At 40.4% G+C, this 27,337-nt stretch overlaps 2 protein-coding genes across 2 annotated transcripts in view; one reads left to right on the top strand and one right to left on the bottom strand.

Moving 5' to 3' along the window:
• The window catches only part of LOC139450113 (uncharacterized), a 34,105-nt gene extending 21,871 nt beyond the window's left edge, over positions 1-12,234 (bottom strand). Inside the window, exons 1-9 of the mRNA XM_071231765.1 lie at positions 12,102-12,234; positions 9,147-9,265; positions 7,479-7,814; positions 6,710-6,808; positions 6,017-6,176; positions 5,372-5,635; positions 4,638-4,801; positions 2,679-2,848; positions 1,187-1,477 (exon numbers count right to left, since the gene is read on the bottom strand). Of these exons, the coding sequence (XP_071087866.1) occupies positions 1,187-1,477; positions 2,679-2,848; positions 4,638-4,801; positions 5,372-5,635; positions 6,017-6,176; positions 6,710-6,808; positions 7,479-7,814; positions 9,147-9,265; positions 12,102-12,144 (1,646 nt within the window). The 5' untranslated portion in view covers positions 12,145-12,234. The remainder of the gene's footprint in view (positions 1-1,186; positions 1,478-2,678; positions 2,849-4,637; positions 4,802-5,371; positions 5,636-6,016; positions 6,177-6,709; positions 6,809-7,478; positions 7,815-9,146; positions 9,266-12,101) is intronic.
• An 8,042-nt stretch (positions 12,235-20,276) lies between these two features.
• LOC139450832 (uncharacterized) lies at positions 20,277-25,208 on the top strand. The gene is made up of 5 exons (XM_071232667.1): positions 20,277-20,282; positions 21,655-22,055; positions 22,750-22,842; positions 23,039-23,152; positions 25,022-25,208. The coding sequence occupies exons 1-5, from the start codon at positions 20,277-20,279 to the stop codon at positions 25,206-25,208; spliced, it is 801 nt and encodes a 266-aa protein (XP_071088768.1).
• The last annotated feature ends 2,129 nt before the right edge of the window (positions 25,209-27,337 follow it).

The raw sequence follows: 27,337 nt of genomic DNA, 5'->3' as shown, positions 1-27,337 counted from the left end.
TCTATGGATAAAGGTACAACACTGGAGTTTGTGTTTGTTAACAGGGCAATGGTGAAACCCTAGTGTTTCAATGTTCAATCGTCCCGCTTGATGCCGAGTTCCTGCAGTCTCACGGGCAAGTAGTGTGACACGAATTTTGGTATCTCGGATATTGCTTGAATTTTACCCAAAGCCACATAAAACGAAAGCTAATTACTCGACTCTCCGTCAACAACATCCATATCTCTCTTTTACGTTTTGACTTCATCCCAAAATCTCGAAATAACTTCATACCAGTAAAATAGGTGACCAACCATGAGATAAGGGACCTGTGGGTGAAACATCACATTCTGACTTCTCATTTTATATATATTAAAAAATACAATATCATAGGAACACAAAAATACGATTCACAAGCTTCATTTATATGTATTACAGAGATACATGGCATCAAACATTTGGACTCATTTTCTGCAAAGTCCCATTATCGGACTCATAACTGTTTATGTAATAATTGCAGTTTTTAGATATAATGCCTGATTAATTGAACGTAGACATGTATGCTGAAATATTTTGAAATAATGTTTTATAACACTACCAACTAACGAGAGATAAAAGATATGTTTGTACATCCTGCACACATGGCCAATTTTAGGGATGAAAGTTGACGTCAAACATCTTTCTTTATGACGCCACAGTACAATTGTATCCCAGCACCAATAAGATCCCTTTTCTACACCTAAACGCAAATACTGTTACAGTAACAATTAACACACCCTTTTATTAGCCATATATGGTAATGATTGTTGTGATGCAAAGACCATTCTTGACGTCAAGTGTTGATATATTTAATAAAGATAGCCGCTTGCCCTACCGTCTCGTTCTAGTTGAAATTAAATGGTACGAGGGTCTATGATCTCACTATAGTCTTCATTCGTAGTAATACCATGTACATAATAACATAATAAATAACCTTCAACAAGCAAACACAACATCAAACAAATTAGTTGTTCCAAAACAGTGACTTTTAAAGGTCGAGAGACTGTTATACATTTGGAACACTCAAAAGAAGAGGAAAAGTATATTTCGGGTTTTCTCATCAGAACTTTTAAAAAATACATGTTGGACAAATGGATTGCTCCTTATCTAGTAACCCACTGTTCAAAGCATCTCTTTGTCCCGGGTAGTTTTAATTGTTGATACTTACGATGGTTGAAATGACCGGATGCAATGGACAGCCCCCTTGTGATAGAAGCAGTTGGATGAACTGGATGACCATATGTTACAGCCTAGGTCAGGCTGCCAGCGGCCGAAATCCGTCAGGGCTTGACCAAGATTACATGGACAATACAAGAGCTTGTCCATCCAGGACGTGTCCATCTTGTCCTTGTCTGACCAACGTGTACAGAGTTGTGATGGCCAGTTGGATCCGTACTGCGTGGTCATTGCATTGTTTACGAACCAGCCAAAGGGAAGAGGGTCTTCAGGGCACATAACTCTGAAACAACGTAACGGTTTATATTACGTTATATTACGTACAACGTTCAATAAGTGAGTTTGTAACTTTAGTTTAAAGCCGTGTGAACAATATTTCAGTTATATTAGGATGAATTAGCTTATATGAAAAGGAAATCGAATGTGATGAAGTCACGTTTGTGATGAAAGCCTTGGTATAACTGAAATAGTTTTCCATGCAACGTCAAACCGAACTCGTTGACAACATACGAGTAACGGAAGTGGGGTAGCACAATGATGTTTGTTTGTTTGTTTGTTTGTTTGTCGTATAACACCACACTCTGCAACATTCGAGCTACCTGTATATGACGTAAATGATCGAGTCTGGACAAGACAATGAAGTCAACGTCATTGTGAGCAACGATCCATGCTGTCGGGGTAAGATGACAAATCATCAACCAAGTCACCGAGCCTGACCATCCGATTTATTTGGCTACCTCTGCCGACCAGTCGGGTTCCTGGGGTCTAATCCAAACCGGAACCCCATTGGGGGAGCATAGTGATGTAGTTTTCAGAATTACTTGATACTTTTAGAAATAGTATTCGGTCACTTTCTCCTATTGTGAAACTCGGTAATGATACCTTATACGTTTGCACTGACCATAAGGGTTGTATATTCCCATCGCATGTATGTACTAGTAATAAAATGAAACACGGATGTTTGTGAGAATTCTTTACAAGAACATGTTGTGTTAGTTTGTTTGTTGTTTAACGACACACTCAGCAATATATATAATTGAGTCTGGACAAGATATTCCAGTGATTGACATCATGAGCATCGATCTAAGCAACTGGGATGTGACGACATGCATGAACCAAGTCATCGAGATCTATTATCCCGGATCCTCACGGGTCTGAAGACCATGTCTGTATCCATAGTCATTATGGATCGTTAGGTGCTTGGTAAGCCTTGTGATAGAAGCATATACCCTTTGAAATTGCTGTACTATTTAAAAGAAATAGATTACACAACGCACTCGTATCGGATCATTAAACGTAAACAAACACAAATAGACAGTTAAAATGTTATTACCGTGCACCTCTAATTCAATATAATTACACGACTTTTTCGCACAGGTAAGATACGTAAAGCTTCTCCGTGATGTCTTCCACCTTTGTCATTATTGCAATAAACAGTGGTGTACAAATGTGATCTACTCCATATAGTAGCGACAAGGACCTACACTCTTGACGTGGCCACGGCGTAATAAGGAGTCTGCAGCTGTACCTCCACGATGCCCACCTCGAACAGCTGGCAGTCAACTGGTTGGCACTGGTGGTCTGCGGGGCGGAAGCTGAAGTTTCCTGTGTTGGCGACAGAAGAGGCTAAGACGCTCAAGGTCTTCCAGATGATCTGAGGGGGAATAGTGAGGGGTTTGCATACATTATACTGCATTTCAATTTGCGGGAAGAAACTCATAATTTACGCATATCATGGACGTTCGCCACTTCGGTGCTGGATAAGGTGGATAAGGTCCTGGCATACCAAGGTTCATAATCAGGGCGAATCCGGGCTCACCGGATCCTGTCATTTGAAAGGGATAAAACACTGCTTTCCAGTCTTAGACCATTTGGCCATCCGTAAAAAAATACACATGCGGGAGAGAGACACACCCGAGGTCCAGAGGTCCAAGGGTTTGTCCCAACCCCGAGTGTTTAAATCTTCAACCAAACCGGAGGGAGAGTGTGTTAAATGTGTTCTAAGTGGAAAGAATAATCTGAAACAACACTTATCAACAACTGTATGTTTCCATCACACTTTCCATGAACCTTGGGATACGGACGTAAATATCTCTTGCTGTCGTACATTGTCAGTGCCTCCGAAAGATTCTGTTTGAGTCTGATTTGGATTTTGGCAAAGCGTCACGATGTGGCTCCGTGATGATGTAGCTCACCAGGGACAGCTTACAGATATAGGAATTCTATGACCATTGTTAGCAAGAGTTAGTTACTTAGTACAAGAAACATGCATGCCCTCGCAGCTTAAAGTCTTTTCAATAACTTGGTCTATCTGGCATTGTTCACTTCTAAACACCATTTTGAAGTCACATTTCGACCATGGTCATAAGTTTTGAGTGATTGAGTGAGTAGTATTCTACGAGGGTACTTTTACACAATTCGAGTTTGATGGTTATGTAACAAATAACACACTTGAAGGGTGTGCATGAAACTGACTTTAGTTCAGGTATGCGTTAATAACGCTGACAATTTTAATATGCTAATCATTTCAATGCATCTTTCTTTGCCATCAACACTTTTTATCCAGAAAGAACCGACTCGGTTTAAGGTGGAAAGTGAGTCACATACCCGAACAAACAGTGAACAACTTTCGACAGGGAAAAGGACAGATGTAAGCATTATCTCGATTAATGAAAGCAATCATTACGAAATGTTATCTAAATTGACAGAATGCAATCGAAAAATTATAAGAGATGATACCTAGATGATTACTGTCAAAACACCACTGCAGTCAACACAACTTTCACATCAAGAACTACAATGAGACTGTCAATATGAACATGTAATATTTCTGTTCATGATACGTTCCATCGTGGGATATAAAGAAAATATAGATTTTTCCCATACAACTTTGGTATGTTTACCAACACTCTTAAGTTATACGCTATATGCATCTGAACTGCCGGGCAGAAGAAAGTTTACATTTAAAATTGAAATTGACCAAACAATTACGAACGCTATCAAAACGCTACTAGGCTGAAACCACTGTAAACATAAGGCCCAAAATACAGCTATGATACCCTCATAAAGTATACAACCACCGAGTAACCATTTCTCGTTTGTTTCATTTGTAGCCACCATTGAACATGGGTGTATATTTTCTTTGGCCGAGCAGTGTATATCCTGACTGTGACTGGTCGATGGCTTACTGTAATTCTTAGTTAACCTAACTGCACTGCCAGAGATATTTTCGTAGAATTACATCTTAGTAGGGGCTTTCTACAGAATTGTCCCTATGTCCCAGGGGTAGTCCATAGAATGTCCCTCGTTAAAACGTGTTGTGTGGAGTACATGTAGTACACGTTTGAGAGAATAACAAAGTAAATCTGGCATCGTAGTACGCATCCTCAACATGCATGCTTTAGTATCAGCCTTCACTTTCTCCATGATTTTCAAGTTCTCACCTCTGTCTCCGTCTCCCTGTAACCAACCAGCTTAATGTCCACCCTCGCGTCTGGGTGAGAGGTCATGGTTTCTGGGTCCCATGTCATATTCAGTTCTGGGGGTGTCACCTCGAACCACGCCGGGTTCAGTACTAGACTTGATTTAGGCAGACGTAGTGGCATAACTAGAAAACGTAGACATCAGTACCGGAACACAGATCACCATTGTCAACCATTATTTTCGTTTTATTGCAGGGGAAAGGAAATGTGGTTGAAATGTCACCCATAAGGTTTGAAAACTGGATGTGATACCTTTCCGATATATGCACACGTGATTATCAATAGCTGATTGGTCAGGTTTAGCAATATGGCGTCATTTTGATAACGTTACAATGTGACGTCATCAAGTGTCCACGACGTCACATAGTGATAGAGATAACGTTAAAACAAGAACAATTAGTTTATACATATATAATTCAATGTGAAATTTCCTTAATCTGACGTATTACACACACCAATAAGTTCTTGTTACGAACAATAGAACTGCAGTAAAATATGTCCAAATTATGAGAAAAGGTATAATTTGCTTTCAACATAATTGTGCGTAGAACATTTTCAAATTTGTTTATAGTTATGACTTTCTAAGAGGACAGGAAAATACACAAGAATTTCAATGAAGCAGAAAGAACATTAATACGTGATATGAAATTATAAAAGTAATCGTTGAATACTGCAGCTGTCACACAAGAGCATACCAACGTTGATAGTTCCTTCTCCAGTAAACGTGATCCAACCATCCACCGACACAGCTACCGTCACTGACCCTCTCTGTGTCAGTCTCGGCACTGGGCACTTCAACCTCATGGAGTTAAACCTGAACCCCTGGGAGGCTACTTCACTCTCGCCACTTCCGAACCGACACATGACGTTCACGTTGACATCGTCCATACACGGACCGGAAATGTCCAGAAGTTCCCCTCCAAACATTCCGGTATATTTTGGGAAAATTTGTAGCGTACCTAAAAGAAGTGAGAGGGTTATTTGTGTTTGAAGACGCTTTAAAATATTTCATTTATATCACGGTGTTTGAACTTTAGCTTGAAAGAGAGCCTTCAAATGAACACCGTTTGATCCATGAATCCAAAGATTGCGGGTTCGTTTCAGACCGACCAAGGATCTACCAATCAATAATGCAATCCTACAATCATCGGATCAGGGCTAGATGATGCAGTTCTGCACGGGAAAAACCTGTGCCATCAACCACTGCATCCGTGCACGGTATTAAAGTAAAGTTAAGCAAAAGAAATACGATCCGACGTGAACATCTATCAAGACCCATGGGATGCTGGATGAGGTTAATATGGCCATATTATAATTAGACAAACAACTGTAGTGCATACTTCCATCGATAGTGCAGCCTGAACGTTCAAGTTGATCATTAGACACTCGGAAAATGAATCTGCCAGCGACGTCACTTCCTCTTCTAGAAGGCAGGTCGGAAAGGTTACATCCGGTACATACGTTCGTCCACCCAACGCCATGACCTCCATTTATACCCGCCTTCAGAACACACAAAGCTACAGCAGGATTGTTATCATAAAGATACACTGAAAATATACTAGATAATATATAACACGCTGTAATTACAACATATACTCGACCGTTGACCATTGACCAATTCATTTTCATTTTTGTTATGACCACAAACATTATATAAATCACATAGATATCGCGTATCGTCAAAGTATCATATCTCATGTAGTTATAATATTTGAGTTCGTCTATCCGAAAAACGGAGAATGAATACAGAGTAACACCGTGGCTGTAAAATGCAGGGCAAAAGAAATAAATGAAAAATTAGATTACTCATTACTGTGTCCTGTGAAACTACGACGACGACCATGTTCCTGGAGACGTTTTGTGCTCGTCAGCTCATCTGGGGTAGTCATTGGCATGACGCATGGAATATCGCCGATGTTACCCGCATCAAATATATCACAATCGAATAAACCATTTCTTGTATGTTTCATTTTTAGCCACCATCAAACATGGGTGTATACTTTCTTTTGCCCGACAATGTATGTTGAAAGTACCTGGTAATAGTACTGTACGGGCAAAGGCATGTCGTTGTAGTTGAAGATAATGAACGTATTTAGTGCGCAGGCAACAAGGACCATTTGGAATGTGGCTCTCTGAAAGCAATAAAGGACACTGTTATATTTATGTTTATTAACTATAACGTAAATTTATTTCATTACTCTAATAAATGTCTAGCGCGCTGCAACAAACTTACCTTGGGTGTATCAGGATTCTGTGCTGATGGACGGTTCAAATCTCTCATTTATCCTCATATAACCATTGTCAGCAACTTAAAAGATGTTACGCAGTGATACACGTGTACATGTATCACTGAATTACGTCAAAGATCCTTTAAACACAAGTCACTAACTTACTTTGTGAATTTTATTACTGTGGGAATGTGTGTTGCAATCTGAGTATCTGATAAACCTTGTCAAATGGGAAGCAATATTCTTGACTTCATACTGCGTGTGAAATACTTAATAATAAGTATTTTTCTAAGTTCCAAATTTTAATGTCGTGGGGAGACGAATCACGTATTCTTTGTATATTGTATACAAGCTTCACTTCAGTTAATCTCTCTCCTCTATGCACACAATGCAGTTCAGGTTACCATTAAAAGATGACGTCATTCATTGTATCATTACGTCACTGTATTTTGAAGTGCGAAATTTAATTGAAACGCCATTGATAGAATTACATTTAAAGTCAAATTAATAAATACCAGCCTCATGAATGGTGAAAGCTCTGAATGACGCGGAACATGGCGATGTCATGTATTACCTGACACGCTCCCTCTGCACACGGCTCCTGTGACGCGGCTGTGACGTTTTCCCACGTGACCACGAGAGCTATAGTCGGTTCGAACGGAAAGGTACCAACTGTAGCATTCAGCATGTAGTACTGTAGCTCCATCAGGAAGTTTTGGTCTTCACTAGCGTTGTTGAAATGAAGTCTGTAGTAGATCTTCCCCTCCGAATCACTTGTGATGTTGTTTCCATCAAAATGGAACGGTGCCAGAAAGGGAAGATCAAGGTCGGGGTCACGGTCGCCATTTTGAAAACGGACTTCTTCGTACCTGACGTCAGGGTCAAGGCCCACAACACCATCTTTGCTGACCTTATTAATAGACAAACAGCACGGGTTAGTAGTTTCTGCAAGTAGTGTTGTGAGTTTATTGTTGTTGTTGGTTAGTTGTTTAACGCCGCACTCAGCAATATTCAAGCTATTTGACGGCGGTCTGTAAATAATCGAGTCTGGACCTGACAATCCAGTGACTAATGCCATGAGTATCGATCCACGCATTTGGATCGATGACATGCATCAACCTAGTCAGCGAGCCTGACCACCCGATCCCTTTAGTCGCCTTTTACGACAAGCATATAGTCAAGCATATACCTTTTATGGCAAGCATGGGTTGCTGAAGACCTTTTCTACCCCGGATCTTCACGGGTCGTGAGTTTACTGAAACATCGTGACTGAATTTGTTTGTTTGTTTGCTGTTTAATGCCGCAATATTCCAGCTAATTCATGGCGGCCTGTAAATAATCGAGTCTGGACCAGTGATTGATGTCATGAACAATTGTCCCCGAAACTGTCCAGGAAATTCGATGATATCCAAACATTGAAGTCACCAAGCCTGACCACCCGATCAACTTGGTCACTGCCTATGGCCTGCATAAGTTGCTGGGGACCTATAGCTATATGAGTCATGTATTATATCCCGGGATGCTAACGGGGCGACAGACGACCAGCTCACAGACGACCGTGAACATGCGTTTATAGGTGCCAGGTATATGATACTCTTCGCCTACGCTTATTTTCACCAAATACAGAGAATCAAAAGAGTTTATTATGGAACGCTATAGGATATTGAGACACTGACATGTTGCGACGTTTTCCAGAGAAGCATTGCGACCTTTCACGAACGAGACCTATATTTTACGTACGCATCATGACAAGAACAATTACGAAAGCTATTGAGCACCCAGTTTCACTTCTGTGAAGATAAATTGCGTAGATGTGAGCAGGCAACAAATACGTACAATGACTACTTCCAATGACTACTTCCAATGTGTGTTTCTTCCAATTCGGAAATGACGACAGGGTCTGCTTTAAAAGGCCAATTACAATTACAGAAATGTCACGCGAAAATGGTGCCAATTGAGTATCGCGATATGAATCGTATCTTGAATCAAATATCGTTTTACGTATCGTGACTCAAGTATCCCGATATCTATCGTTACGTGATGTAAACGTATCGTCCCATCCCTAAATTGCCTGTTACATGCAAGCGAGCTTCAACCAAATGTGGCAAGCAGGACCTAGCTACGGAAAGCAGAGCCAATCAACAGTTTTTCGGGCATCAAAGATGTGACAGAAACGTGATACACTTCTATAAAGGAACATGCTACCTGTGACATCGTAAGACAGTCCCTCAGCTGTACTCACGTAAACGGTGTCGAACTTCCTGCCGTAGTAGTTGTAGCTGTTGCCAAGGTTGACGGGTGCGTTGTTTGTGAGCAGGGCCACGTCTCCTACCCCGGGACCAAACGGGTACAGGCTGCAGTCTGTAACACAGATCAGTGATGGCTTGCTGAACGCTTGAGAAATGATTTACTCGATTATAAAGCATGTCTTATTTAAACAAATGCTTCTTCTTCTACTTCTTCTTCTTAGTCTACTTCTTCTTCTACTACTTCTTCTACTTCGTCGTCTTCTTCTACTTCTTCTTCCTCTTCTTCTATCTCTACTTCTTCTTCTACTTCTTCTACTTCTTCCACCCATACTTCTTCTTTTCGTCGTCTTCTTCTACTTCTACTACTTCTTCTGCTGCTTCTATTTCTTCTTATTCGTCTCCTTCTTCTACTTCTACTTCTGCTTTTTCTTCTATTTCTTCTTCTACTACTACTTCTTCTTCTTCTACTTCTATTCTTCTTCTTCTTCTACTACTACTACCACTTTTTCTTCTACTTCTTCTTCTTCTACTTCCTATTATTCCCTTTCTTCTTCTCCTTCTTCTTCTTATTATTATCATCATACATTTATATACCGCAGGTATCAAGGTACTAATATCTGATCAAATGCGGTTTCATTTGTTCCCCGACCAGTGGATCCAGTTGCATTCTCAACTCCATGGGCAGTATACAACCAAAGCTGCCTAGGGTCGCTAGAAGGTTTTCACTTTCACCTCAAATATCGGTTCCCATTCCATACGTGGAACAGAGGCACATTTGAACTAAGTCACTTGTCCAGGGTTGCACCACAACACTTGTGTTTCTGGTGTATGTACGTATTCGTGTTTACACCATCTGGTCATCTACCATCGGACGAGTGGATTCTTTTGAGTGCACATGGTGTATGTATTGTTGGTCCCAAGGCTGAATAACAACCTGGTCACCGTATAATCCCCTCTTATGGTTTATCGACTATTTAACATATTTATAAACATAAGGACCACAATTCAGTATTCCAGCAACATCGCAATTGTGGATAAATAGTTAATTTAACGATAAACGCTACGAATAATCAGGTCAATGCGTATTGTCTTCAAACTATGTCACTGTAAGGGGAGCTTACTCTGGAGGCCGTGATGGTGAACATGCTCAAGATTAGTCTATAATTCCATAAGACTTAAGCACTCTTTTCACAACCTTCTGTTTGGACCTGCAGGTGGTACATTTCAACACCAACGTTAACATGTCAATAAAAGAACCGATTTGCAATCAACAATATTTGGCTTCTAATATGGGTTGGAGTCAACTTCAGATGCCTTCAACCGCCTATCTTGTAAATCACGCGAGGGTCCTGCAAGTGTACACAACACTCATCTCAGTGTCTCAGCCCGATATGCCGGCCTAACCAAACAGGACCTCTAGCTGACACAGGCCCGAGGCCCCTGCTACATATATTACCACGTGGTATACTCTGGCAGCTACAGTGTAGGGTTTCTTCACTAAGGCGAGCTGTAAATATGACGGACGTTGAATGTTTGCCGTCAGGATAAAGTTTAAAACACATGACATGAAAATAACCCTCCCATTCTTATCTTTGACATGAATAAAATATTGAAATATAATCCGCGGTTCTGTCGTAGAAATATATGTATATACATCTAAAAGTGCTCCCGTTCTGAGAGAATAGTGGATCAGGCCAACAAAATCATGTACATTTATATATAAACACAAGCACACACACGTCCGCGCGCACGCACTCTCAGACACGCAAGTACATTTATTTTTATTTGTGCATACACAAGTGAAATGATAATCAATATTGTTGCATAAACCGCGTGACGTCAACACACGGTGTCTTATGTTCCGTTGTCTTGATCATGAAATATGTCATTTTGATCTATTCTTTAATCTCTACATAATTTAATTAAAGTCTTTGATAGTCTTTCAGTAGCAATGAGATTCACCTGATGAAGGAGCAAGAAGTACCTCTGAAACGTCGTACAAAGAATAAAAAAAGTTGCTATCCATAAAAAATGTCATGTATTCACAGTTTAATCAGGTGACTATCTGAAATACAAAGTAGTTATGATGTGAACAGAATGAAAGTATTTGTAAACCAATCAGCTCAAACTTGCAAAGTCTTTCCAGTTGAATATCAGTTAACCAATACGTTACTATTGTCCTCACTATGTTCACTACTACTGGTATTCCTTCTACAGTGAGTGGCAATGAGTGGGTTTGGTCTAACGCTGTTTTGAACTTATTTCAGTTATATCACGACCTGGCACCTTGATGAAAGAGGAAAGCCGGTTTTAGACGTTTACCACTTTGGTGGTGGGTGGGTGGGTGAGTTTGATTTTACGCCGCTTTCAGCAATATTCCAGCAATATCACGGCGGGGGACACCAGAAATGGGCTTCACACATCGTACCCATGTCGGGAATCGAACCCGGGTCTTCGGCGTGACGAGCGAACGCTTTAACCACTAGGCTACCCGACCGCCCCTACCACTTTGGTGAAACCGACGGGTGTGGTGCTGGTCGCCATACCATGGAACATAATGAGAATGAATCTAAGAATCGAAACCAAGAGATGATCATGATCACAGAGAGGCAGCCCTGCCCCGCGACAGACTATAGGGTCACCTGTGACCCTCCCCGTACATTAAATTGACAAGTACACAATATATAAGGTGTTGCGCTGACAAACCAAGTAGAAAACTGAGAATTAATATTTACGACAAGCGGCATATCTAGCACAGCGATAGAGAATATCGACGCCTTAATCCACATGTCCGTTTGCCATCATGTGTTAAAATATATTACCGTTAAACGTAAAGCAAAACGTATTAATTTTTTAAATAATTAATTTACAAGCGTTAGGGTTATTAATACATAGTATTGCCCATTGCATTAATCATATTGTCACCTTGTGTGGCATATATTTCTTACCTGAATATGTGACAAGACAAAGCACAGATAATAACCGCAACATCGTTGTGTTGAAAATAGCGATGACTTTAAACCCTTGCTTGAAGATTGTACCCTCTCGGCAGCGCCCCACGTTGTCGCGCCCGGTGAGGAATGGGCGTGGCTGTGTCTCAAGAACGGAACCTCAAGCACATGCATGCACAGATCCGGCCATGTGAGCCCCAACTCAGAACGAGGCCAGCTCGGTCGTCTAGCAAACACACTCAAAAGGGCACACACCCCATGAGCTGAATTCTGGGTCAAATATGCCCACGTCTGAGGGTATTGTACAGTGGTTATGTAAAATGTATAGCTGTGATGCATCTAAACGACGTATGCCAATGTATAGTGTGACTCTAAAAACAGTGGGTATGAAGAAGGGTTTCTATTACTAACATGTTTCTTGTGTTAAAATGTGCAGTACTTTCTGCAAGAGCGTTTTGAATGACGTGAATTGTAGTTGAAAAAGCTCTTGGATGTATGAAACTGAGGTCTAGCGTGTTAAATTTCGACATGACATGACTTTGTATTCTCGCGGTGTAGTTCAGTGGAAGAATTGCGACGCAATTACAGGAGTGGGAGAATAACTAGGTCAGGACATTTATGTGGAGAGTCATTGTGATGTCATGTCATTGTCACGTCTTTTTCTTTACTTATAAGCAGTAGAATCTCTGCACTTGTATACGGCAGACGAAGTTTAAAATTAAGATAACAATATTTTTTATTATATTCAACAAAATCACTTGATTGCCTTGTTTGTTTACAGGCCCCCGTCGTATGGCACGAGTACTGCTGTGCAGCGTCAGGCAATAAATACTTACTTTTTTTGCAAATTGTGTGAATGGCCGGTGCTACCGTTAGTGCAAGATACGTTTGCCCTCTTCGCCTAATGATTTTCAATGAATTTCAGTTGTCAATTTATATATTTTCACAGCTTTTTGCCAAATGGAATCTGTTTCGGCGGATAATGTAGACTGGTTATTCTCATGCATTGATATTTTTATCTACATGTACATGGCTTTGCTTGACATTGTTTCTTGTGCTAAGATGGCATCGTGTTTATTGCGCTGACGCATTGTGTTAATTGTGTAGATGACATTGTGTCTTCTGCACTGATGTCATTGGGTAAATTGTGTTCATGACATTGTGTCTATTGCGCTGTCGCATTTTGTTAATCGTGTTTATGACATTGTGTCTTTTGCACTGATGTCATTGTGTTAATTGTGTTGATGCAAACGAATAAAGCGACAAAACCCTTTCCATATCCAATAGAAATCTCTGCATAAAGCAGAGTCGATTGTACGATTCCGACAATATCATTAGCATGTGTTATGAATCACTAAGAAAAGTATTAATACCAGGTGTTCGCCTTTATGATGCCCGACCAGTTGGTCCGTCTGAATTCCAGTTGCCATTCTCAACTCACAACCAAAGCTGCCCAGAGGCTCTTGAAGCTGTTTTACATCCGTCTCACATATCGGGTACCCATTCTCTGCTGGGTGAACACAGGCACACTTGAACGAAGCTACTTGTCCAGGTTGACACCACAAGTTTTGACAATTGTGTTTCTGGTGTATGTACGTATTCGTGTTTCCACCATCTGGTCATCTAAAATCGGATAGTGGGTTGTTTTGAGTGCTCAGGGTGTATGTACTGTATGTATGATATTGTGTCAGTTGTGTTGGTGACATTGTGTCTGTTATGCTTTTGACATTATTTGAATTGTGCTGATGACATTGTGTCATTTGTCCTGGTGACATTTTTGTTCTAATCCACTCATGTACAACACATGTAATATATAAACAAATAAAATAACAAATGAACTATTCACCAAATGGCTTGGACCAAAAACACAGTTCGTTATGCGCGTCAGTTCGTTATAACCGTGTTCGTTACAAACATAGACAACTGTTTTTGTATAGTACTGATGTCATTGCGACAAATGTAATGTATATCAATATTTAAGATAATATAATCATACTATGATGCTGAATAGTGATGAATTAGTACACGTGGTGTACTGTAATGTTGCATGTCACTGTACATAATACATATTTATGATGCTGTAATCATGGCAATTAAATATAGTGCGGAATAGTGATGAATCGGTCCACGAACATGGTGTAGTTTAATGGTGTTTGCCTCTGTGTAGGAATATTTAAGGAGATGTAATATATCATAATGCTGAATAGTGATGAATTACATAGATACTCGAAACAAGCTGGTGTTGTGGTGTTGCTCTGCCTGGATCATTTTGGAAAGGGGTTAGCCATGCAGTCATCCCCGTCCTACGTATATGTATTTTCAGGTATGGGACAAATGGCATGTGTGACGAGTGGGAGGATACCGATGCCTGTTACATTCTCGAAGATATTGACTTTGCCATGTATGTAACCAACTACAGAAGGAATTGTGTATTAGTGAAATCTTTCTCATGGACTTTACGTGATGTCATCAACAATAATCTGCAAGTAATTGATTGATCCTCGTAGATACCTTTAACAAATATCCTGTTCTATGTAGAACTCCGTGGAAATTCCGGTTTTGGAATGGTCCCGGGCGTCCTATGCTAGTCTTAAGAGGTGACATAATGGGTCTCAATGGTGATCATGGGGTGACATGGTGTTTATTGTGCATATGCGCGTGTGTGTATGGGATACTCGGACATATAAATTAAAATTTCCAAAATTGTTCGAAATATAAGTTTCTATTAATAGTTGTATGATAATAATGAACGAATTTGGAACACATTATAACCGGAAGTGAAGTATGGGAGTGGATGTTATGACCGCCAACGATCTTGAAAAACGATAGGGGTAAGATGGGAAATCTCAAAGTTGACGTTTTTGATTCAGTGGTGCGAAATACCCGCTACGATTTGTCAAACATTCACTCCATCGACGAGGCATACTGCGTATGAGTCTCCCAATGCCGATTTTGGGGAAATCCGCCCCTCTCCTCTAGCAGCTACTGGCCAAGTTCAGCCAACGTGGTCGGCGGCCTATGATGCTGACGTACACGTCTCCCAATCATGCCCCAGACGTGTTCGATAGGGGAATTGTCTGGGTTCACTGCTGACCCAGGCATTCTATGGATGCTGTGCCGTTTGAGATGAGCATTGACGATTCGTGTACGGTGAGCATGTGACCCACACGCCTAGCAAACGCCTAGCATACGGGACAAAGGGTGTCAGTATGTTGTCCCGATAGTACTGTCCAGTTACTCTTCCTTGAACAATATGGAGCAGGGTTCGCTCAGTCATAGTGATACAACCTCACACCATAATCGATACACTACAAACTCTTACATGAGGTATCAGGTTGACTTTGGCTTGATGTTCATTCTGACGTCGCCAGATAGCCTATAAAAGAAGTACAAAGTGTATCAGAACTCATGACATGTTACCAGAAACGATTAATCGAGTTTCGACGTGTACACCATTGACGTATGTTGGCAATATGACAAATGTAAATGTCTGTAAGGAGCCCCACATCACGTGTCCCTCGAGGATGGGGATGTGCTGCATGTAGACGATTCTAATCGTCCGACCAGTAACTCGTACTCCAGAATCATGGTGATAGTTTGCAGTAATTTGATTCACCGTTTGATCTCGATTTCGTTGGGCCTGGTTTCGGATCAAACGATGGTCGTTGACCTTGGACGCCCTGAACTGGGTCGATTTTGGGTTTGTTGGTACCTGTTTCATAGCCCGCTAATCACAGAAGACCCGTGAAGATCCGAGTTATAATAGCTCTTCAGCAACCAATGCTTGTCGTAAGAGGCGACTAACGTGATTGGGTGGTCAGGCTCGCTGACTTGGTCGATGCCTGTCATCGTATCCCAAAAGCGTGTATCGATGCTCATGATGTCAATCAATGGATTGTCTGGCCCAAAGTCGATTATTTACAGACCACCGTCATAGAGCTGGAACATTTTCGAGTGCGGCGTTAAACAACAAACAAACAAACAAGCTAAAAACAGACTGTGAACATTGAACGTATTGGCCACTGCACGCTGGCTTCTGCCAGTTTCGAGCATGACAATAGCCCGTAGACGCTCCGTGCGTTGCATACGCCGCATCTCTAGTTTATACACAAACAATGAATGAAACCAAGTAAATCACAACTGTTTGACAAGCAGAATCCATAAGTTTCTTGAAAGTGTCAAAATCAGAAATGACACCCTGTGCTCGTGTGAACCGCTACAGCATGAGGCATGTGCAAACTATAGGATGTGTTTTGGTGTTTTATAGACATAAACTTGCTTGCATAAGATGTTTGTCGTTATCGTTATCCTAATACTAGGTATTGACATTTATATGTCACCATGCCCTACTTTATAGACTACATAGAGTGGATACCCTACTTAGACAGGGGAGGGGGGGGGGGGGGGGGGGGGGTGTCGGGTAGCCTAGTGGTACCCGACATGGGTACAATGTGTGAAGAGACCGCCTCCGTGGTCTCGTGGTAGAGCGTCCGCCCGGAGTGAGGAAGGTGCGGGGTTCGATCCCCAGCCGCGTCATACCAAAAGACGTTAAAAGATGGTACTTGTTGTTACCCTGTCTGGCGCTCGGTATTAAGGGGCTAAAACAAGGACTGGTCGGCTCGGAGTCAGTATACTGTGTCTGAGTGGGGTATTCATGTTAAACTGCGGCATGGTATCTCAGTGAGCTAGCACTATAAATCGGCATCAGTCCGGACTAGTACAAGCAGCCACACAAACACACACACGTACATGCACGTCGCTATATAAGTGCAATAATCTTGGACGCGACGTTAAACCCCATTTCACCTCGCCTCACCTCACAATGTGTGAAGCCCATTGATATTGCTGGAATATGGCTAAAAGCGGCGTAAAACCGTACTCACTCACTCACTCACTTGGACACAGTGTACTGACTCCAAACGGATCAGTCCTGTTATTCCCGTAATGCCGAGCGCCAGGCAGGGAATCAAAAGTACTATCTTTTAACGTCTATTGGTAATACGTGGCCGAGGATCCAACCACCTGCCTTCCACTGTGCATACGTGGTGTTTGAAATATATCGACACAATGATCACTTCCATGCAGGCACGACAATGTTGACCCGTGAAGATCCGGGGTAGAATCGTTCATCGGCAACCCATGCTTGTTGTAAAAGGCGATTATGCTTGTCGTAAGTGGCGACTAACGGGATCGGGTGGTCAGGTTCGCTGGCTCGGTTGATGCATGTCATCGTATCACAATTGCTGCGGATCGAGACTCGATTATTTACAGAACGCCGTCATATAGCTGGAATATTGCTAAATGCGGCGTTAAACACCAAACAATCAAATAAGCAATATCGAGCAGTCAATCTTGAATCAATGTGGAACACAATGTCAGATCTCAACATATTTTCAATATCGAACAACAATGTTGAAACAGCGTTGAAAACAATATGTCGATAAAAAAGACCTGGGAAAAGCAGGAAAAGGTATGTGTGTGGGTAGACCTGGCCACCTGCTCCAATCGGCTTGATATTACTGGAATACATACTAGAAGATGTGAACGCTGTTCATACGCGCTGCTTCCCATCCAAAGAAGCAGTTGCAAACAAGACACGGTCAACAGGAATAGATTCAGGATGTTGTCCCACCTGATGAATGATTAACGTGATGTTCAGGTACACAGGCGTGTGTGTTATATGTTGCAGCACACGGACAGGTAATGCGACACTGGCTGATTTGTCCTGCGTCAACCGGCTGCTAGAGCGACAACAATCTGTCAGCACTAACAGGTCACTGAGACCGTACTAAGTGACGTCTCACTGAAATGTATTGCTTTATGTGGCGAAGCGACAGGTGCATGTCTTACATGGGAAAAGCGTGCATATATTAATATAACCAAGTTGTTGACATATCGCTAGCGGGCTCCAATTGCTTGTGTTTTCAAATGTGGATAAGACCACAAAATAAATATAAAACGTCAACGCCCGAGTCGATCATCTGCCGAAACAGATATCATTTCATTTGCAAAAACATTATAGGTGAGGTGAAATGGGGTTTTACGTCGCGTCCAAGATTACTGCACTTACATAACGACGTGCATGTACGTGTGTGTGTTTGTGTGGCTGCATGTACCAGTCCGGACTGATGCCGATTTATAGTGCTAGCTCACTGAGATACCATGCCGCAGTTTAACATGAATACCCAACTCAGACACAGTATACTGACTCCGAGCTGACCATTCCTTGTTTTAGCCCCATAATGCCGAGCGTCAGACAGGGTAACAACAAGTACCATCCTTTAACGTCTTTTGGTATGACGCGGTCGGGGATCGAACCCCGGACCAAAAACATTATATGATTGGATTACTGAAAATCAGTGATGACACCAGGTGTTCGCGAAATTGGTAATCGTGAACAGCCTTGTTTGATATCACTTTAAAAATTGGTTGGCAGGTAGACTTACAAACCAGCCTACATTCACTCTTGCATCAACACCCTCCAGACTGTTTTCAACGGGTGAGGGTTGCATAAAAAGGGATGAAAAATTACTCGGAAAATAAATGCCGAATGAAATTAAATACTTCGCAAAAGGACATTAGGGCCGAGTTGAATTTTAGATTCGGTCAGTGGTGAGAAATAAGAATTAAATTTTGTATTTGGCCTAATATAAAGTTTGCGCAGAATAAAACGATTTCAGTCGTAAAGTTGACATACATCATGCACGGCTAATAAATCATAACCGCAGTCTAAATTTACTTAACATGACTTTTGCACCAGCGAAATATGAGATATCTACTACTGATATTGAATGCATATGGGAGATGTTTTGTTCAAACCTAAATTCTGATACTAAACGTTTTATGAGAACACACTGTAAGACATACAATACATTATGCCTTATTCCTGACTTCCTTTCCCGTTATAAAATTACAGAAAAAAAGACGGACTGAGAGCATTATAAACCAAGGGACCATCCATGTGAATTGTACGGAGAGGATAAGGAGGTTAAAACAATTTATTTTTTCCCAGCAGTATCCAACATACTATTTATTTACTGCGTATCATCAATCAAATATTGACAACAAAACAACATATTCATTTTTTCACCACCGCCAACAAACTATTCATTTTGGGTATATTTCAGAACAACATATTCATTTAAAAATCTCGCCACTCCCCTATAGAAAGACAAAGGATACTCCGTTACACGTGTTCATAAAAGCAACAAAACACTTTCCAAAATCAGTAGAAATCTCTGCTAAAAGCGTAGTCGGTTGTTGGATTCCAACGATGCCATGAGCATGCTTTCATGAATCACCATCAAATAGTGATGATACCAGGTATTCGCTGAAGGATGAGCGTATCCTGTCCCACCGATGGCACCCGTCATAAACACATGCAAAGATAAGTCAAGTGTTCACTTGAAATAAATATTAACTCAATTATGCGTTTCTCTGAGATAGATGGTGAGTGAGAATAATGTTATGGCGCTTCCTCCAACTTTCCGGCCATATGGACAAACAATCTATTGCTTACTAATCGATCATTAGAACAAGGAAACATATGAACACAGCGGGCAATAATGAAATAATATAAAACTTTTAATCAACACTAACTGAATACACATTGCAACGGTGAAATAATATTTCTTCAGTTTTTAAAGTTTGATATCATAACATTTACATTTATACCTGTATGTTCTTTCGATAAAACAACATTCTATAAACGTTATGAAGAAAAGCAACGATTCGAATATGCCACAAATGACGTACATGTAAGGGGTGGTTTACAAGAAGAAATACGCTGCCCTGGATTAAAGCATCTCTTTATGCGTACGCTTCACCCGTTAGTTAAGGGTTTATTGCTCATATTTAAGAAATAAAATTCTATACTCGCTTCCTAAGAAAATTAATCTAATCCGAACATCACGCTTATGGAGGGATCCCTGCCGTGAAAACAGATTCGTGAAAAGGCTGTAAAACTGACCGGTACTTGTGACCAACTCCGAGCCAGCCATCACGAGCGTCTTGCTAAGTCCATAAGCTTTTTATTTGAAGGAAAATGTGCTAGTTGGATTACATCAAGGTGTGACTTTGTTGATGGGTTTTTCAAAAATGGTTTAAATAGAGATCGAAGGCGTACCTCTCTACTCGTGTTCAACTTGGTTGGTGGAAGGTCACAATTGCAAGATGAAGGTAAGCTGTGGTACATTTTATTTTAGATTCAGTCTTGTTATGGTTTTCTCAGCAGATTGATCAAACTATTTTATTTTGAAAATGCCCTTTTATCATAATAGTAATTCAATTTATGAATAACGGAGTCCCTTGGAGAATTTTCATACATGTACGAGTATGTCTGAGAACTGTTTCGTCCCAAAATTTGCGTATTTGTGACTTTAACCGATAGGTGCCTAGAAGGGTGGTTTTAGAAGTTTTTAAAGGTCCTAGACGTGCGCTTGTTAGATATTCAACCGGATTTCCGATCTTGATAACGTCAAAATCACAAAAGTGCAATTTATAGAAAAGGCAAAAGACCTGTCGTGACTTTATCATAATGGTTAAATCTCAAAGAATTGCAACACTATATGCACGGAAATTAGAGCCATACATCGACGATGTATTTATTTTAGATTTTGTATGTTGAAATATTGAAATATGTTTTATATTGTTCACGTGAAGGTGTACAAACCATATGCTTTGAAAACGTGAAATTTTGAAAACTTTATAAAACATATAGCATATAGCCTTATAGCAAAGACAATAATCACTACAAATCGGCATCGTTTGTATAGTGTTATCTGTTGTTAGCACAAGTGTTAATCCCAATCACTTTTGTCTGAAATACGTCAAGCAATGTTCTGAACGCTTATATCCCCAACAAACAAAATATGCCGGTTGTGAATTCTAGTCCAAGGTACATCACTCAAGACAAAATAAAGCCTCAAGAAGCGAACTTAAAATATTTAGCTGGTTTCGGGTCACCTGGCCCGATATAACTGACTCAATTTGAACCAATTCCATTGAGTTGAGTAGGATTAATTTGCATGTTTGTGTATCGTAAACAAAAATAAAACAATAAAATTGTTTGGTTAGAATCAAGTAAGCAAAATAACCTCCAAGAACCTGTAGTTGGTTCACACATGCATGGTAACACGCCCCAGCGAGTAATAGTTCAAGAGCGCACGTAAAATACCCGAAAATATATGTAAGGCGAGCGCTGATTTAAAATTCACAGGCATGATGTAACCTGATGTTGATCCTGGACGTAATGATGGTAACAGTTTTTGTTTTTGTTTGTTGTTTAACGCCGCACTCAGCAATATTCCAGCTATATGACGGCGGGCTGTAAATAATCACTGGCAATCCAGTGATTGACATCATGAACATAGATCTACGCAATTGGGATACGATGACATGCATCAACCAAGTCAGCGAGCCTGACCACCCGGCCCCGTTAGTCGCCTCTTCCGACAAGCATTAGTTGCTGAAGATCTATTCTAACCCGGAACATCACAGGTAGATGATAACATTAATACAATTAATTAATAACATACTTGCTTCATTTCAGGTTTTAATTATATTAGCATGTGTAACATACACACTGGCGGCGTCGGTGAAGCAGCATTCCCTAAGCAAACGCCAGGCTGAATATACGCCTCCCCTCCTCTCCAACGTCGCCGACATATTCGGCAAAAACTTCCGCTTCCAAAACAGCGTCGGCCTCAACAACCAAGACCCACTCCTTCCTTCTGTCGGCAACACACCCTTCAACCCCTTCGGTCCGAACTTCCCATTTGGAAATCCTGCACAACAGAACGTTCCTTACAGCAGCGGCTATACCAATCACAACAACGATTTCTACAACCACCTCGACACCCACTTTCCCAACGCCAACAGCAAATGTGTCAAGGCGTACAACATTGAAGATGATCTCGGCGTTCTCTCTGACAGCACGGAAGGATACCCTATGTAAATTGTCCTCACTTTATAATGAGACACTAACGCTTGTTGTGTATGTGTTGTGTATACTATTAGCTCCATATGTGAGGAAAGGTAAAATGGTGTTTTACGTCGCGTCCAAGATTATTGCACTACTTCAGCAACGTCTCTCTCTCTCTCTGCTTGTACTAGTGCTAGCCCACTGGGACTGAGATACCATGCCGTAGTTTAACATGAATACCCCCACTCAGACACAATATACTGACTCCGAGCCGACCAGTCCTTGTTTTAGCCCCTTAATGCCGTTTTCTACATGTACTTTGCTTTAATGGGAAAATGGAATCCAACAATCTGAATATTATAATACACCGATATTTATTTAAATTTGTATATATTTCGTTTAATGATAATTATTTATCATATTAGGCTCTTGCTTATTATGTATAAGCCATTTTTTGTGAAACGGACATTGTAAAAATTGATTCAGGTGTAATTTTTATACTGGTTTCAGAGAATTGTGATTTGCTGCAAGAAATATTTCAATGCATTTTAAAATGCAAAATACAATAGAAAAACACCAAATTTCCCCATGTGAGATATTGACGCAATGTCTGTAGATAATTTGTCAAAAGTGTTAAAAAGTCGATTCATATCGAACCTTGGACTGCGATTTTAAATTCATGATCACGTTACCATGACAATCTATGTCTTTATTGTGTTTCAGTGATGCCATTAACATTGAAAGATCACAGCGTCAGGACCTGCCCATCTACCTACCCCCAGTCCTCGCTGAAACCACCAGCGGCGTGTTTGACGTGTACGTATGATACAAGATAAACAATACAACAAATGTTTGTTTACTTCAAACAGATGATGTGTAATGAAACTAAATAAAATCATTTAAATAGATTTAACGATAATGAACAAAACAAGGACAGCTGGAAAGCTGGAAACTGGTTATGATATCAATAAATCTTTATGATATTGAGCCGATAATGTATCACTGATTCCAGAGACTACTCCTATTCGTGCCCAACTATCAAGAAGCGACTGAGGAGCTTCGACAGGTACGGCGGTCGTTGTTGGGTGCTGTCTGACCTGCAGGAGGTGGACTACGGATATTGCGCGTAAGTCACACGAGGTTCATACGGTTTTCTATATTATATACAATGTACACCAGTCTTACATGGGTGAGTGAGTGAGTGAGTTGGGTTTAACGCCGCTTTTAACAGTATTCCAGTTATATCGCGGCGTGTCAGCTTAATGTGGGAGGAAAGCCCGAAGTGATGCAGGTCTCAGACGTTTACCACTTCGCAGTCTTACATGAACCTAAACAAATACCAAGTGAACATCCGTAATTCATTATAAAAGTCAGTATTTGAAATTCAGATTCTAAGTATTACAATGTGCATTGTATATTTATTTATAGTCTTGAACGAATCCGAGGTAACTGAATTAAAGTATATGACATTATGTTTCCAAACGAGCTGACTATATTTATGTTATATTGAAATATAATGTTATTTTATATATATATATATATATATATATATATATATTGGCCTGATTGCCTGAACATTATAAAGCAGTGAATTTGAAAAAAAAAATATTGAAAAGACAATCTATGAAAGAGAAAAGGAAAACATTTGACTGATAGTGTATATGAACATAATGGATGAGGTGCATTTTGTAACAAAACCTCGAGTTAAGGAAAATAATGAATATATGAAGGTACCAAAAACCCATTTACGCATAATTGTTTTAAAAATAAAGTATAAAGTAGTAACTGAGTCATAACAAATCACAAATATTCGACAAGGAAAACACTTTCCTATCCCTGACAAGTGGGAACAATCTGGCATATGGCAGGGGTTTTTGCCTGTATTACTCGGACGCGATCAAAGGATTAAGGATAATCCCCCTGACTTAAACCCTCAGGGGGACATCATCACGCCAAGCCAAATGTTCTGTACCCTGTTGCTTTGTATTCTTTTATCAACCTGCTTGAATGTGTTTTTGTCGATATAAGGATTTATCAAGCCATTCATAGATTCTTTTATTATTTTTAGTCGCGTCTTTGTTGAGTTTTTAAAACAAAACGTACAAATATTGTGGGAATTGCTCGTCTGATCGGTTTAATGTCTTTGTCATGCTTGTGCCGGTGTATATGGTAGAACGCACACAACCTGTTGAATATCAGACACAAACTTCACCAACATTGTTCTTCAGTTGTAATTGTGTAAATCAACCCCTTGGGGGTACAGGTCAGACTTTGTAGCTTGGCGTGGATGGTTAATAAATTAAATTTTGCCTGGTACTGACTCGATTATGTACAGACAGGTATGATATAGCTGGAGTACTGTTGTCAATGCGCTAAACACGTTCACCCAAATATGTGAACAATACGTTTTCTCAAAAGTTATGACTAATATTGTAAGTTTGGAAAGCATAGTTACACCTTGATGCGTTTAATAATATTAGATCTATGTATGTTTTTATATAAGTTTACACGTATGAAAATAACAAAACAAATTCATGCTGCAATTCGAATAATATAAGACCACGTATGACTTGGTGTCATTGATCGTTAGCCATAAGCAAGTACTTGGTGACATTGATCGTAGGCTATAAACAAGTACTTGTTGTCATTGATCGTTAGCCATAAGCAAGTACTTGGTGACGTTGATCGTTAGCCATAAGCAAGTACTTGGTGACATTGATCGTTAACCATAAGCAAGTACTTGGTGTCATTGACAGTTAGCCATAAGCAAGTACTTCGTGACATTGATCGTTAGCCATAAACAAGTACTTGGTGACATTGATTCTTCGCCATAAGAAAGTACTTGGTGACAGTGATCGTTAGTCACAAGCAAGTACTCCATACAAACAAACGTTGAGCCCTTTTCAGAACATTAACAATTTCAATGGCAATAGGATGATAATAGTTTCATGGAGTACCAATGTCATGCATAAATGACCTGTTTTAACTGTTTCAGCTACAACTACTGTAACAGCCACCACCACGGAAACGCCTTCCAGTCCCGCAACATGTGCATTGAGTCTTACGACATCGTGTACGTCTGGGCCTACTGTGACAATTACGAAATCGCGGCGGTGAGGATCAGAGAGGAAGCCATCCGTGTCCCCAAATACTGCTCCTGTAAAAATGTCAGATGTGCCTGAGAATCCAGGTGTACCAACAATCAAAGTAGTAATAGAACCCCTGTGCAATCTTCTCAAGCAATTGTTTTATAATATTTTCTAATGAATAAAGTTTTGAATGAGAAAATGGATTGTGATTCTTTTATATATCACGTGGTTCGATTCCCGGTTTCCCGGGTTTCCCGGGTTTCCCGGTTTCACCACACCATACCATTATTAAGATGTTAAAAGATGGTTCTTTTTGTTACCCTGCCTGGCCCTCGTCATTAATTCTTGGCTAAAGGACTTCCGGCTCAGAAGCTGTGTTTGAGTGGCTGTATCCATGTTAAACTGCGGCATTGTGTCTCAGTGGGCTAGCACTATACAACCGACATTAGACCGGGCTAATACAAACGCATACGCACACACACAGACATGCATACACGCACACATATACCCACACGCGCTCTATATATAAGTGCCATAACCTACATCCCGAGTCCCCGGAAAGAAGGACACAAACGCCAATACTGCAGAGATACCTCATATGCAGCCACATTCACTTCCTCTGAACGAACAAGTGTACTGTAAATAATGACATTCGGGTATTCGCGAAATGGGGAATATAATTACATCTACCGATATCTTGACGCTCACGTTCAAAATCTTTAACATATCAACAGAAATGATTCCATTTTATAGGCTGTCGACCAATATAACTTTGATGAAAACATTCAAGCAAGTATTCATGATAAGTTTCATTTAACCAGGATCCAAATAATATCCAGTGTTTCGTTTTTGATATCATGTCACCATTTCTGAAATACTGTAGTGTTAAGAGCATGACCCCATTTGCAAGAATTTGCAATTTTTTTTGCAAACCACTCATAATACAACAAGTAAAAAACATTGTCATGATCATCGGCATATAATAACATCATATTTTTAGTTTACATTATCTTTTATGGTATATGCAAACCCGTTTACCAAAAAGATAATTATGAATATATTGGGGCTAAGGATACAACCTTGTCCCACACCAGTGTTAAATTTACCATGAAAATATGGAAAACTGTATGTGGCACCTGCCGCCCCAAAACCAAAATGATTTGATGAATATTTGCAATCTAGGATAAGAACCAAGTCCAATTATATTAGTTAGAACATATGATTTTTCAACTTTTCTAGACCACTATCTCACACGAAAATCTTCATTTGCCGGTAAAGGTTGAGGACAGGTTAAATTTGTCAATAATGAAAGCAAATGTCATTTGAAGTTACAGGGAAAACTATATGTGATATGCTGGAAATTGGGGGATATGACAGTGACAAGAAGAAGGCATCCCATTGGCATCGGTTTACCCTCACTTTGCCAGCAGCTTGATGTTTACAGAAGGGATAAGTGGTTACACCTGACTGAGCGTGCAGGTCCAAATTATTACATAAAAAACAATCGACAGAGTAATCACTAAACTCCAAACAGGACACACCAACCTAAATAACCATCTAATTTTAAAAAAAAAACATAATACAGGTAACTGCCCACACTGCAAACAACTAGAAACCCCAGAACACGCACTCATCCACTGCACACACTACCTAACACATCGAACCGCATTACAAACCACCCTCAATCTAAACAAGGCTCTCACTCTAGAAGCAATACTAAAGCCACAAAATAAACTAGAAAACTTCAAGGCCTTAGGCGTATTCTTAATCAAAACGGAACTAATAAAACGCATCTAAAAGCACTATAATCTACCAAATCAAAATTACATAAACAAACATCCACCATACCCAGCTCCCTTAGTTCTCCTCCCCAACCCCATCAGCACCTATTCCAAATCTCAAAATTCCCAAATTCTATATAAGCAACCCCTAAAGCCCCCTCTTGGGTTGCACACACCACTTTCGCCCCTTTCGGAAACACATTAAATGGCCTGGCCGGGCCCGTGTGCGAAATACGCATCAGTCGGAAAGCGCAAGTTAAATCTCCAAAGTAAGTAAGTAAGTGAACATTTCATGCACAATCATGGCAGGTTTGCAGCAGGATGAGTTCATTACCAGTCAAAGAGGTACTCTCCAGGTCCCCTTTCAGGGATATCTCCACTACAAGAACAAAGTAAGACAAACTGGTACTCACTGGCGATGTACCGTTAAGACCTGCATTG

The sequence above is a fragment of the Haliotis cracherodii genome, unplaced genomic scaffold, assembly GCF_022045235.1.
Source record: "Haliotis cracherodii isolate W230 unplaced genomic scaffold, xgHalCrac1.p SCAF_8, whole genome shotgun sequence".
Taxonomy (NCBI): Eukaryota; Metazoa; Mollusca; class Gastropoda; order Lepetellida; family Haliotidae; genus Haliotis; species Haliotis cracherodii.
This window is presented reverse-complemented; position numbering and strand designations above follow the sequence as displayed.